This window comes from Myodes glareolus, chromosome 9 (genome assembly GCF_982192425.1).
Source record: "Myodes glareolus chromosome 9, mMyoGla1.1, whole genome shotgun sequence".
In the NCBI taxonomy this organism is placed as follows: domain Eukaryota; kingdom Metazoa; phylum Chordata; class Mammalia; order Rodentia; family Cricetidae; genus Myodes; species Myodes glareolus.
This window is the reverse complement of record NC_142034.1, coordinates 93,448,168-93,460,605: the sequence shown is the minus strand read 5'-3', so window position 1 is coordinate 93,460,605 and position 12,438 is coordinate 93,448,168. Positions and strand designations below refer to the sequence as shown.

Genomic DNA, 12,438 nt, shown 5'->3' with positions numbered 1-12,438 from the left:
GCTCTTCCGGATCCGGTTCCGGCGGACGCGAGCGCGCAACTTTCAGAGGTAGGGGGTCACGCAATGCCTCTGCACAAGTATCCTGTGTACCTGTGGCAGAAGCTGCGGCTGCGGCAGGGCATCTATGCCCGCTTGCCCGCCCATTTCTTGCGCTCGCTGGAAGAAGAACGAACGCCCACCCCGGTACACTACAGACCTCACGGAGTCAAGTTCAAGATCAACCCGAAGAACGGGCAGCGCGAGCGAGTTGAGGACGTACCAATTTCAATTCACTACCCTCCAGAGTCCCAGCAGGGGCTGTGGGGTGGAGAGGGCCAGATTTTGGGCTACAGATATGCCAACAACGACAAGGTGGGTGTGGGCTGTTAAATGCATGCTGTGTTGGACAGGCTCTGCTCTGGGCGCTGCGGACCGTCTGCCTTGTTGACACAAGCGCTTGTCTTACGGATCATGCTAACAAGGGGAAAAACTCCAATGACAGCGTCCAGTGGGGTCCTGAAGTGGGGTGGTCGTGATCAGGTAGCCATCAAAATTAAGGATGGAGTGGGGCTGCGACGGAACAGGATGATTTCCTAGCTTATTTGAGGTCTTGGGTTCAAATCCCTAGGACCACAGAGATGAAAGGACGGATAGATTTGAGGCTTGTGCTGAAGAGGAGGGAGAGGTGAAATCTGATTGTCATCTGCCAATTTCTATGAGTATTTGTCTAATTCTTGTGACAGGAGACCTTTGCTCCTCCCACATAAAAAATGATAAACTGAGATGTTTGGATTCAGGCAGCTTGCAGAGTCCGGAGCCTGCAATCGATCATTCTGGTGGAATGCTACTCCTAGCTAAGTGTTGTGGGAGGAGAGTGTTAAACGCCTGCCAGGATGCCACTTGCTGGCCTGTGGCAGTTGTTCAGTTATGCCAGCAGCATGCGGGCTAGCTGGCGAGAAGCAGACAATCCACGTGAGCATCCAGGTCCAGCCCCAGGAGCCCTGTCTAGCAGCAGAGGTTCTGTGGAGCTTCCGAGGAGGGGAGAGGGCAAGCTCACATAGCCCAGCTCCTAGAAGGGTGTTTTGGGGCTCACTTGGTCTGTAGTGAAGCACCCCAGCAGTCATCAACAGGGTCTCTCTTGCACGCTCAGCTCTCGGCGAAGGTGAAGAAGGTGTGGAAGCCTCAGCTGTTCACTCGGGAGCTTTACAGTGAAATCCTGGACAAGAAGTTCACCGTGACTGTGACCATGAGGACCCTGGATCTCATTGATGAGGCCTACGGGTTCGACTTCTATATTCTCAAGGCAAGCAGGGGTCAGTGCACTACAGAGGCTTGTCAGTCAAGGGAGGTGCAGAGCAGAATGTATGGTGTGTGTGTGTGTGTGTGTGTGTGTGTGTGTGTGTGTGTGTGTGTGTGTGATGGTGGTGGTGGTGGTGGGGGGTACATGGCACCCAGGCTACCCATTACAAGTCTTAGCAAAACACAGTGGGCCTGCTTGCTCTTTGCTGCAGTCCCAGTGGAAGCTTCTTGCCTTCGGGAAGGTCATTTGTGAATGGTTGTACCACCGCTGCTTGCTCTTCTCTTGGCATTGTATTGGGCTTGACCCTTAAAGGCTTCCTTGCTGGTGCTGATTCCAATGCCTGATCTGCTCTGGTCTAGCTTAGGGTTATCAACTGAAGAGGAACCCGCAGGGTCAGCTGGTAGGGTGGGTGGGACCCTGCTATAGCACCTATGTGAATCTTCTGCCAGACCCCAAAGGAAGACCTATGTTCCAAGTTTGGCATGGACCTGAAGCGAGGGATGCTGCTGAGGCTTGCTCGCCAGGACCCCCAGTTACACCCTGACGACCCCGAACGGAGAGTAGCCATCTATGAGAAGTACAAGGTCAGAGTTTCCCCATCCTGTTCGCTGCCTGAGGCTTCTGGCCTGGCCCGCACTTCACCGAGCCCTTCTTCTGCTTGCTCAGAGTTTTGTCATCCCGGAGGCAGAGGCTGAGTGGGTTGGCCTGACGCTGGAGGAGGCTGTGGAGAAACAGAGGCTCCTGGAGGAAAAGGTGAGCACCTGGGAACTGGCCTCTGAGGTTGAGTAATGGGGGGCTGCTTTGGACAGAGACTAGCATTTGGGGACTGCCACACCTATATGATGCTATATATTTGGCTCCTGCCACTTTGACGAAGCATGGCATGATTCCTCTCCTGAAGTCCTTTCTTTTCTTTCCCTGGATGCTTAGGGACCTTTGGCACTGGGTGTTTACTTGGCCACTCAGCATCCCCTAGGTTCTTCCTTTTGTGTCTGTTTCCCAGAATAGTCTAGAGCCTGTGGTAGCCATCAGTACAGGGAAGCCTGTGATTCTTGGTGTCAAGAGAAAGCAATCCTGTTCTGGTGGTTAGGCCCTCTGCCCTCTAGGATGGCAAGCAGTCTTTGATTGTTTTTTTGGTTTTTCGAGACAGGGTTTCTCTGTAGCTTTAGAGCCTGGCCTGGAACCAGACTAGGATGGCCTCGAACTCACAGAGATCTGCCTGTCTCTGCCTCCTGAGTGCTGGGATTTAAGGCGTGCACCACCACCACCCTGTTTTGGTTTTTTTGTTTTGTTTTGTTTTGTTTTGTTTTTTGGGGTCTCTATGTAGCCCTGGCTGTCCCGGAACAGTCTTATATGACTTTGGCTATCTCCGGCTCTCCCATACCCCATTTTCTCTCCATGTTCAGCTAGAAGCGGCTGGCTACCACCCTCCCTAGCGCTCCATCTCTGGGCTACATTGAGCCTTACCATGCCCTTTCCCCTTCAGGACCCTGTACCCCTGTTCAAGGTCTACGTAGAGGAGCTGGTCCAGCGGCTTCAGGAGCAGGTTCTGTCCAGGCCAGCAGTGGTGCAGAAGAGAGCTGGTGACCGCGCCTGAACTCCGGGCTCAGCCTTCCCTGTGGGCTTTTAGCACCGTGGACACAGTTGGGGTGGGCACAAGGATCACCTGTGGGCAGTGGGTGAACCCTGCTTGGCATGTGCTGACCACACAGCTCCTGTAGTAGACTGTTCAGAGAACCCTCTGTGCCAGGACTCTTGGAGGCCTGGAGTGGAGCAGATGCCTGTCCAAGCTGGTCAAGTACTTACAATATTGTAGTTCTTGGGCTTGGAATAAGTCCGAGGCAGTCTGAGCCACAGTAAAGTGTGCTGGTTTGCTATGGAGTCTGCAGTCCTTCTGTGTGTTCTCGGCCTGGTCATTCTCCTGTCACAGAGACCCAGGTGGACTATTTGCACTGTCCAGCTGTAGCTGTTGGCCCTGCTGAGCTGTGGAGACTGAGGTCCCCTGTGTTGCTTAACTTCCTTAGAGAAGAAGTCCCTCATGGTTGAGGCATCAAGGGTACAGCAAGGTGGAGCTGCTTCTCTCCCAGTGCACATCCCTACCTGTTCCGGAATGTTATCCAGGGCACAGGAAGGTAGTCTGGGGCCTGGCACAGGCCTCTGCAGTATGCCCTGCAGAGCTAAAGGGGGAAGCTTCCTGGGTTTAGAGCTTCAGTGATTCAGGAAATGGGGCCACGTGGGCTTAAAGGCCATGACTTCAGCATTCCCATACTTAACTGCTCCCCTCTACCTGGTGGTTGGGGCTGTGGCTTGGGGTAGGAAGGCAGGCTAATGACCCTGGGGCCTCTTGCCATGAGAGCTGGTAGCTCAAAGGCAGCGTAGCAGCACTGAAACCTATTCCTTTCTCTGGGGAAGACAGGGAGGGTCTCCTTAGCTGTGTGTGGAGGAAGATGAGGTGGTAGTGGGAACTGAGTTCCCAGAGCACCACACCTGGCTGGTATAAAAGGGAATATTAACTACTTGTTTGACTTGGGCCTGGCCACTGGCTGTAGGACAATGGGATCCTCTGAAGGGGGAGCAATAGGAGTGCCGGTGCTTGATTGTGTTCATAATGCCCAATCCAAAACTGGCATGGAACCATTCTGCCAGCATAAGAGGGCCTGCACAGAGAGCCATGGGGATGAGGGCTTGCCTTGGGGTCAGAGCCCAAGGGTTGTACCTCAGGTTACTGTCTATTCTGACCTCTCTGCCCCTGTGTAGGTGTAGCACATACTACTCTTGCTCTGTGTATAGTTCTTTTTTCTTTTTTAAAGATTTTATTTATTTATTATGTATACAGTGTTCTGCCTGCATGTATGCCTGCTATCCAGAGGGCACCAGATCCCATTACAGATGGTTGTGAGCCACTATGTGGTTGCTGAGAATTAAACTCAGGACCTTTGGAAGAGCAAGCAATGCTCTTAACCACTGAGCCATCTGTCCAACCTCTGTGTATAATTCTTAGGCTAAAAAGTTTTAATTACATCTATTTAGTGTGCATGTGTGCTTGCACATGCCTATGACATGCATGTGGAGATCAGGGGACAACTTGTGGGAGTTGATTCTTTTCCTTCTACCATGTGGGTTCCAGGGATCAAAGCCAGGACATTAAGCTTGATGGCAAGTGTCTTCCCTGGGTTAGCCATCTTGCTGACTATAATTTAATTTTTTTTTAGCTGGGCAGTGGTGGTGCACTCCTTTAATCCTAGCACTCGGGAGGCAGAGGCAGGCGGATCTCTGTGAGTTTGAGGCCAGCCTGGTCTACAGAGTGAGTTCCAGGATAGCTAGGGCTGTAAAATAGAGAAGCCCTGTCTTGGCAAAAAAAGAAAACAAAAATAAATAAGTAAGTAAGTAAATAGATTTATTTTAAGTGCCTTTAATCCCAGCACTTGGGAGGCAGAGTCAGGTATAAATCTATGAGTTCAAGGCCAGCCTGGTCTACAGAGCTAGTTCCAGAACAACCAGGGCTACACAGAGAAACCCTGTGTCCAAATATATGTGTGTGTGTGTGTGTGTGTGTGTATTTTTAAAACTAAAGCAAACAATAGTCAGACAGTTATTGCCTTGGTGAACCTACAAGGCCTTGCCTAGTAATTTAAATCATTAGTATGGTTCCCACATCACTGGCTTTAAATTTGAGTCTCCTAAATTAAACTAATCTCTTCCAGGTAGGACTAAGTCCTTGTTGGGGTGTGTAATTGTCCTCACTATCTGACTTGATTCAGCTAGCGACCTGTCTGATTATCTATCTCCTTTCTCACTGCCAAGGCCTGGGTCAAGCAGGACCTGTCTGAGTTTTCTGTTCTTTATCCTTTTGGAGACAAAGTCCCACTACGTAGCCTTGGTTGACCTTGAATTCCAGATCCTCATGTCTTGTCTCTTCCAAGGGCTGGAATTATAGATGTTCTACACCCTTAGGCTTGGCTGGGTCCTGTGGGATTTCTTGTTTCTTGTTTCCTGGGGCCTCAAGAGACCTGTAGCTGCCTTGAGGGATACAGTCAGAATAGGTCGGGTGCCAGACTCAACTCTGGCCTCTGCCTGCCAGTTGGGAATTATGTTCCAGGCAAGTGTCCATATACTTCATGTTGTGACTCGAGGATGTGGCTCTGGACCAGGGATTGGGAGTTACTGAGAAATTGCTCAGGCTGGCCAGTGTGTGACTGCCAGTGACAAGTGTCTGAGTATGGCCTGAGCAAGTCACTGCTAGTCACTACTACTGAAGTCTAAGGCTGTTCCATTTTCCTACAGAAGGCCAGGCAGAACTGAGGTGCACTCTGGTGTGACCTTGACCTTGATTCTCAGAATAGCCCTATTGTAGTGCATCTTCACAAATAATTTTTTTTTGTTGTTTTTTTGTTTTGTCTTTGCTTTTTTTTTTTTTTTTTTTTTTTTTAAGACAGGGTCTCACTTTAGCCCAGGAAGGCTTTGAAGGCTTTGAATTTGAGGCAAGCTTAATGCCTCACCCTCTTGAGTTCTGGGACTATAGATGTGAGCCATGCCCAACTTTAGAAACATTTTGAGTCGGAAAACTGTGATGATGCTCCATAGCAAATGATTAGCTTACCTCCTCCCCCAGTAAAATGAGTCATGCAGGTCCCAAATAGACCACTGTCCTGCCTTCTGGGTGTGGTAAGGGGGTTCCAGCTTGCAGAGTGGGGGTGGGGTAACATTGAGTGTCCCTGCTCACACATGCATGCACATACACACTGACGCAAGCCTGTGTTAATAATGCAAACCACACATGGAATAGGAACTGAGGTGCAAGCCGTGGGAAACTGTCTGGGAAATAGCTCTCTGCCCGTTTCCTTGCCTCTCACGAGTCCTGAACCTCCACTTCAGCTGCCTAGCTGCTGTCCCTGGTTCTTTCTGTACCCCAGGAACCAACCTGTCCATCTGCCTGTGTCTCAGAGCCTACACTGGGGTGTGTGTGTGTGTGTGTGTGTGTGTGTTTGTAGTAAGACTAACCTGCAAAAGGCAGGGATAACTCCCTGCCATGTTTTATGACAACAGTCTGAGGGCAGCCTTCATGTCAAAAGGACTCTAGCTGGCCATGGTGACAAAGGTAGGAGGCTGTCCTGTTTCTGCTCTGATTCCTCACTGCTGCTATTCCTGCACACTGGGGCTGGGCAGTGGAGACCTGAGCATCTGTGACTTCATTCCATTTAGAGATGAGACCAAGGCCGGAAAGGACCTCTGGCACTCACAGGTGGAATGGCATGAGGTGACCCAGCCCAGAGTTCTTCCTGACTTGTCTGAGAGTCTCACCTATGTGCTGAATCGTACAGAGGTATTTAGGGAGGTAGGGTTGGGTGGGCAGGCCCTGAGGGGTTGTTTAGATACCTTTGGCCCTGTTCTGTGCCCTATCAGCACTCTGAGCCCAGGAAACTACTGGAGGTTCCCTCTGATTTCACCCCTGCCTGTGCATGACAGTCTACCTATCTGCCTTGGTCTGTGCTAACACCATGGTTTCCTGGCAACTTGAACCCTTCCTGCAAACACAGGTCAGGTTGTATAGTACCCAAGTCGTCTGTCCATCCTGAGCCATCCTAGGATCGCTGGACCAGAAGAGCTCAGCCAGCAGGAGGAGCTCCCACATCACCCCAGCTCACCTGCTGCAGCTCACTTCAATCTCCTTAGGTTCACACTGTGCTGTAGAATGGACTCTTTCCCACAGCCAGCTGGTCCAGGCTGCCTTTTCCACTCATCACTCACACCCTGCCCATTGATGAGACTTGTCTACTGCTGGTCTCCAGTGTTGTAAGGAGACCCTTCAAGTTCAGGTACTATCCTGTGTCAGCAGCTCAGGGGACACTAGCCTGACTAGTGTGAAGCAGTTGAGCCATGAGCCATGCTGGGACTGGTCACTGAGTTACTATTCCAAGCTTGGATCCCTAAGACCAGCCCTGGTTATTCTCAGCCCTGGATGTAAGAACCACTCCACCCATATTTCAGGTTCTCTCTAGTCTTGGAGGGCACTCTTCATTGACCACTTAGGTTCCTGGGACCTGCCAGGCTCTGGAATTCTCTAAGGATCTAGAGAATCATACCTGTTCCTGGAAACCCTGAGGATGTGGTCTGGGCTTTACCTAGGAAGTGAGGTGCAGTCTGAGAGTCCTCAAGAGACCTTTGCAGGGCTCTTAGTCAGACAGGGCTATTCCCAGGGCTGTTTGAACAGACTAGGCTGCTTCTGAATGTCACAGAACTAGGATGTTGGTGACTTCAAGGTTGCTCAAAGGCCTTTAACCAGGATGGCCAGTCCATTGAGGGGTGACACAGCATACTCTTGCTGAGAATCTCTGTTCTTGGGGGTATCCTTGAATGTGTTGCTGGTGACTATTATTAGTTGGGTATGAGGGTACATTGTTTTCCAGAAGACCCTGTACCCAGAGAAGGGTTCCAGAATTTTGTTTGCCAAGTAAGAATGTAGAGAGGTTTGTGAGGAGAGACAGTGTTGACTGACTTCCATCTGAGGTAGGCCAAAAGCTTGGATCTTTTGACCTAGGACTAGGTGGGGTTCTCCCTGTTCTTCCTCCCACTGCCTACCATTCCCCGCTTCTCAATGTTTTGTTTTGTTTTGTTTTTGTTTTTGTTTTTTACCAGCGTAGGACTGGCCTTCAGCCCCTGGGGCAAGCCTGACCTGAAGTCCTTTTTTTAGTAGGGGCTCCAAATATCATTTGTACCTCAGCCAGGAAATCAAGTAAGACGTGTTACATTTCAGGAAAGGTCATGAGGTGGACAGAGACCCCTTCACATGGGGCATGTATGAAACATATAACAAAAATGCTTAATAGCTAATGTGGGGACTGTTACTATATAGCCACTCCCAGTGCCCGTCTGAAGGGACACTGGCATGGGACCACTGGTAGCACTGCCTGCTCCCTCTGCAGATAGGAGTGGCTTGGGGGGTGGCGGTGTCTAAAGGGGCTGGTTGCCATGGCTACCATAGGGTTCTGAGGCCCGTCATCTGGTCCTTGCCTCAGCCAATAGGCGGCAGGAGCCTGAGCTGCAGCCTAGAGTCACGCTTCTGCCTCCCAGCCACACAGTGGCCAAGAGCAGGGACCCGCTTCCTGGAGTGGCTGAAAGTGCTCGGACGGACAGCCAAGCCCATCATGGCGGACAGCGGGACAGTGGGGCGCGATCAGGCACTTGGAGCCAGGCAGGTGAGGTAAGCCAGGCGGGTGGACAGATGAATGGAAGAATGGGTGGACAGGTGGATGTAGGTGGTCCTTGTAGCCCATTGTTCTTGTGGTTGTGGCCCTGCCCTCAGCCCACCCACCCTCAGCACACACACACCCTCCCACCGAACCTTCACTTTGGATCTTCACCCCACATGGTCTGTAGAAGGGTCAAGGGAGGAGACAAAAGAAAGACTATGAGCAGAATGGAGCCACACCACACCACCACGGGCCCGAAAACCGCCTTGGTTGGTCTCTTATGTCAGATTCCACACAGGCGGCTTCAAAGACCCCCTGACTAGCCCAGGCCCTTGGTGTCCTGACTACCATGCCTGGGCTCGGCGACAAGTCGCTTCAAATCAGCACGGTTTAAGGAGCAATTTTTTTTTTCAATAAGGGGAAAAAAAGAAGCAACAGAAAAAAAAATGTCCACCTATAACAGGGGGAGCAGCCAGCCCAGATAGATCAGAAGCACAAAATCCCATTACTCGGGACTTCAGAGCACAGCCCTGCACAGGCAGCTGCGATTAAGAGCTTGTCAATGGAGTCCCCTTCGGAGATCAAAGGGGCATGCCCGTGAGAGAGTGTGAGTGTGTGTGTGTGTGTGTGTGTGTGTGTGCGTGCGTGTGTGTACATATGTGTGCATGTGTATAGGAGCACATGCTGTGAGGTGACAGTGGAGGGGCCATGTGCCACACTACAGAAGAGCCTGGCGTATCACCTGCCTCTTGTGGCCACCCTCCATGTTGCTTCTGTCCTTGCTACTATGTATGACATGCGTGAATGCATTGGGTGCCAGGCTAGGTAGGCACGGGAGAGGCCTGGTCCCTAATACATCCTCTGGGAGGCAGTCCTGGATAGACCTAGTCCCCATTTCTGGGCTTCCACCTTTTACTTGCATTCTGTTCTTTCCCCTAAATCTACCTCCAAGGAGCCTGTAGGAGCTGGGAAGCCATGCTGGGCCATGGCAATGCTGTGTGTGAGGATGGGCTGTGTCTGGGTATATAACTACTGCAACCAGGTCCTGCTGCCCATAGGCCATGAACTCTCAGCTGGCTTGGTAAATGCATCCCGGGGGTTGAAAGCTGCTGTCGATTTGATTGGTAGGTTGTTAGGTAAACTCTGAGAAGCAAATCTTTTAATCCACTGTGGCTAATCCAGTGCACTTTTGTTTGCCAAGACAGATTCTGCAGCAACAAAGGGGCTGGAGGGACCCCAGCATACATAATCACATACTTAGAACTTGGCCGCTGCTGCCCACAAGGTTCCTAGGCAGCAGAGAGAGACATCTCAGGACAGCAGTATAGAGGGTGGGTGGTTGAAGGAGGGGCCTAAACAGGCTGAAGGTGAGGGCCACTAGCCTCCCTAGGTGATACCTTTTCACCTTTTCACCTGTCAGGGTGTCCCCTAGCCACCTGCTGGATGGGTGGCTTTTGGCCATTGGGACTGTGCAGGTTTGGGGGGGCCACTGAGCTGAGTCAGACAGAAGGAAAACCAATACCCAATATAAGGTGCAGGAGTACCTGGGAACAGAAAGGCTTGTGAAGATGTGATGGGAAGCTGGGAAGGATGACACATGACGTCCGGGGAGGGAACAGAAGGGCACATGTACCCATACAGGAAGAGGAAGTGGCCTGAGGCTGTGTGGGGAAGTATGAAAGAGCACCTCCAGAGTATCTTCAGGACCTGGCGCTACCAGGACCTGTTTCCACTACATACTCTGGGAAACGGTGCTGAGGTTAGGGAGTGCCGGGCTCCTTCCTCTTCCTAAGGTGTATACTAGGCCATAGCAGTGGACTTTCTCCTGCTGTCTAGTTTATCCGTGCAGAGTTATGCATGGAGCACTGAGGGGTCCTCTCTTTGTCAAGGCCATTCTACTTAGACACAGCAGGGACTCAGGTCTCCAGAGTAGCTGGTATCATTCCTGAAGTTCCCTAGTTGCGGGAGGTGTTGGGCTTGGTGGCAGGCTGCCTTTCCCTACTAGGTCCTAGGGCTGGCTGGGGTATCAAAAAGATAGCTGACTTAGACTCCCCACCCTCCATGCCTAACTTCTGAGCCTGATCTGCTTGGTGTCTAAATTCACCTTTGCCCAGATGCTCTCAGACAAGTCCTGAGGGCTAGAACCCACCAGAACAGCAGTGTGGATGACTCCCCTTAAGATATTAGGGAGTTGCACCCCAATAAAAAGGTGCCGATAGTGTCCTGGGTTTACTTCCTGGGATTCACTTAAGTGGAGAACTGGCCTGGCACTACCGTCATGTCTGTTTACACTTCTCTCCTGCCTTACTGGCCCTTGACTCCTGGAGGCTGCATCCTGAGGCTTAGACAGGAGTGAGCACAGGAAACGGTATGTTGGGCCAGGTCTGCTGGAGGGAGGAGGGCATGGCCGTGAGTACCACTGGAGTCTAGCCCAGGGGATAAGCATGGTACCACCTGACTGGGCCTGGGACATATAATAACACAGAGGGCACAAACTGACCCCAGTGACCATCTCTGAAGAGACCATGCTAGCAAGGCAGAGTGATTCATTCTCTACTCCTCTGGGATGGGTGCTCCTTACCTGGGAGGGGAAGGCAGATACTCAGCTGAAACAGCATTCTGAAGCAGGAGCCATCAGAACCCTCCATTGTGATGGTGGCTGGCGTATAACCCATTATTTAGAAGTGTCAATAGTGGTTAGCACAGCGGCCATGTTGAACCATATCATTTAGGATAGTTGTGCTCCTGTTGGGCAAAACACAAACAGCAAGAGTAAAGCAACATGTTAGTTCAGAGCACATCACAGGAGTGATACAAGGGGAGGAAGAACCTGGAGCCAGCAAAATGGCTCCGGAGGTGCAGGAGCTTGCTGCTGAGACTGATGACCTGAGTTCAGTCCTGGGGACCCACGTGCGGAAGAAGAGAACCGACTTCCAAAGTTGTACTCTGACCTCTAAATATAGGCTCCGAACATCTTATGCCCATACACATATAAACAAGCAAACAAGTAAACGAACAAACAAATCTGTCAAGGGCCTTGCCAATGCCAAGGTGGCTTCTGGTGCAGTTAAGGCCTCCTGAGGCCCTAGACTGGAGTGAGCACAGGAACACACAAACTAACGCTGCCTTCAGGAGCTCACTTGGCTATTATGTTGTTCCTATGGCTTATTATACATTGATGCCAGCTGGAAGGTGGCAGCCACTGCAGGGTTGTTGAGGCTTCCATGTAATGGTAATGTTGCTATAGCACATTCATGAAGAATAAAGAGTAAAGTAAAACTCATGCTGGACATACTGACACCTTCACTCCTGTATTTCTAGTACTTGGAAAGCTTGGTCAGGAGGATCACAAGTTCAAGGCCTACCTGAGCTATACTCAAAACAGCTAGACTCTGTTTTGGAGGGGTTGTGGGAGGAACCCTTTGATAATTCTGCTTCCTGCCAGGGGCCTATATGAGTCTTCTTTGATAGGCTCTTATTCCTCCTGCCTTCACAGACACATGTACTGTGACAGAAGAATTGGCATCTGTGTTTGTGGCATTGCAGCTTTTCTCCTCACTGCTGGGTCTCAAGCTCCTTGTCCTCTGTTAGGCAGAGAGGCCCTGGCTACCCCACCTCCATCCCAGCCCTCCAGCCTCAATCTTAGAAATGGAGAAAAAAGATGTGTGGGATGAGGCGGAGGCCAGAATTGGGCTTAAGGCAGGAAAGCAGCTCGCCAACGGGGAGGGAACTGGGCCACCCAAGTCCTCTGAGCATTCTGAGCCACTTTGGCTATAGATGGCTGCCTTATTCCAGAATTGTAAATGAACCATTTAAAACTATAAGTCTTCATTCTCCCTTCTGGGGACTCAGTTGCCACGCCACCACCACCTGCTATACCTTTGCACTGGGTAGAGGGGTAAGGGACAGACAGCTAGAACCCAGCTGAGCCTGAGACTCTCCTCTTCCCCCAAGAACTTGTCCTTTCTT

The 12,438-nt window shown here is 51.1% G+C and overlaps 1 protein-coding gene across 1 annotated transcript; it reads left to right on the top strand.

The window, feature by feature from the left end:
- The first annotated feature begins 3 nt into the window (after window positions 1–3).
- On the top strand, window positions 4–3,160 carry Mrpl28 (mitochondrial ribosomal protein L28). Its single transcript, XM_048436084.3, has 5 exons — window positions 4–351; window positions 1,130–1,282; window positions 1,729–1,863; window positions 1,946–2,032; window positions 2,766–3,160. The coding sequence occupies exons 1-5, from the start codon at window positions 64–66 to the stop codon at window positions 2,874–2,876; spliced, it is 774 nt and encodes a 257-aa protein (XP_048292041.1). The 5' UTR covers window positions 4–63; the 3' UTR covers window positions 2,877–3,160.
- The last annotated feature ends 9,278 nt before the right edge of the window (window positions 3,161–12,438 follow it).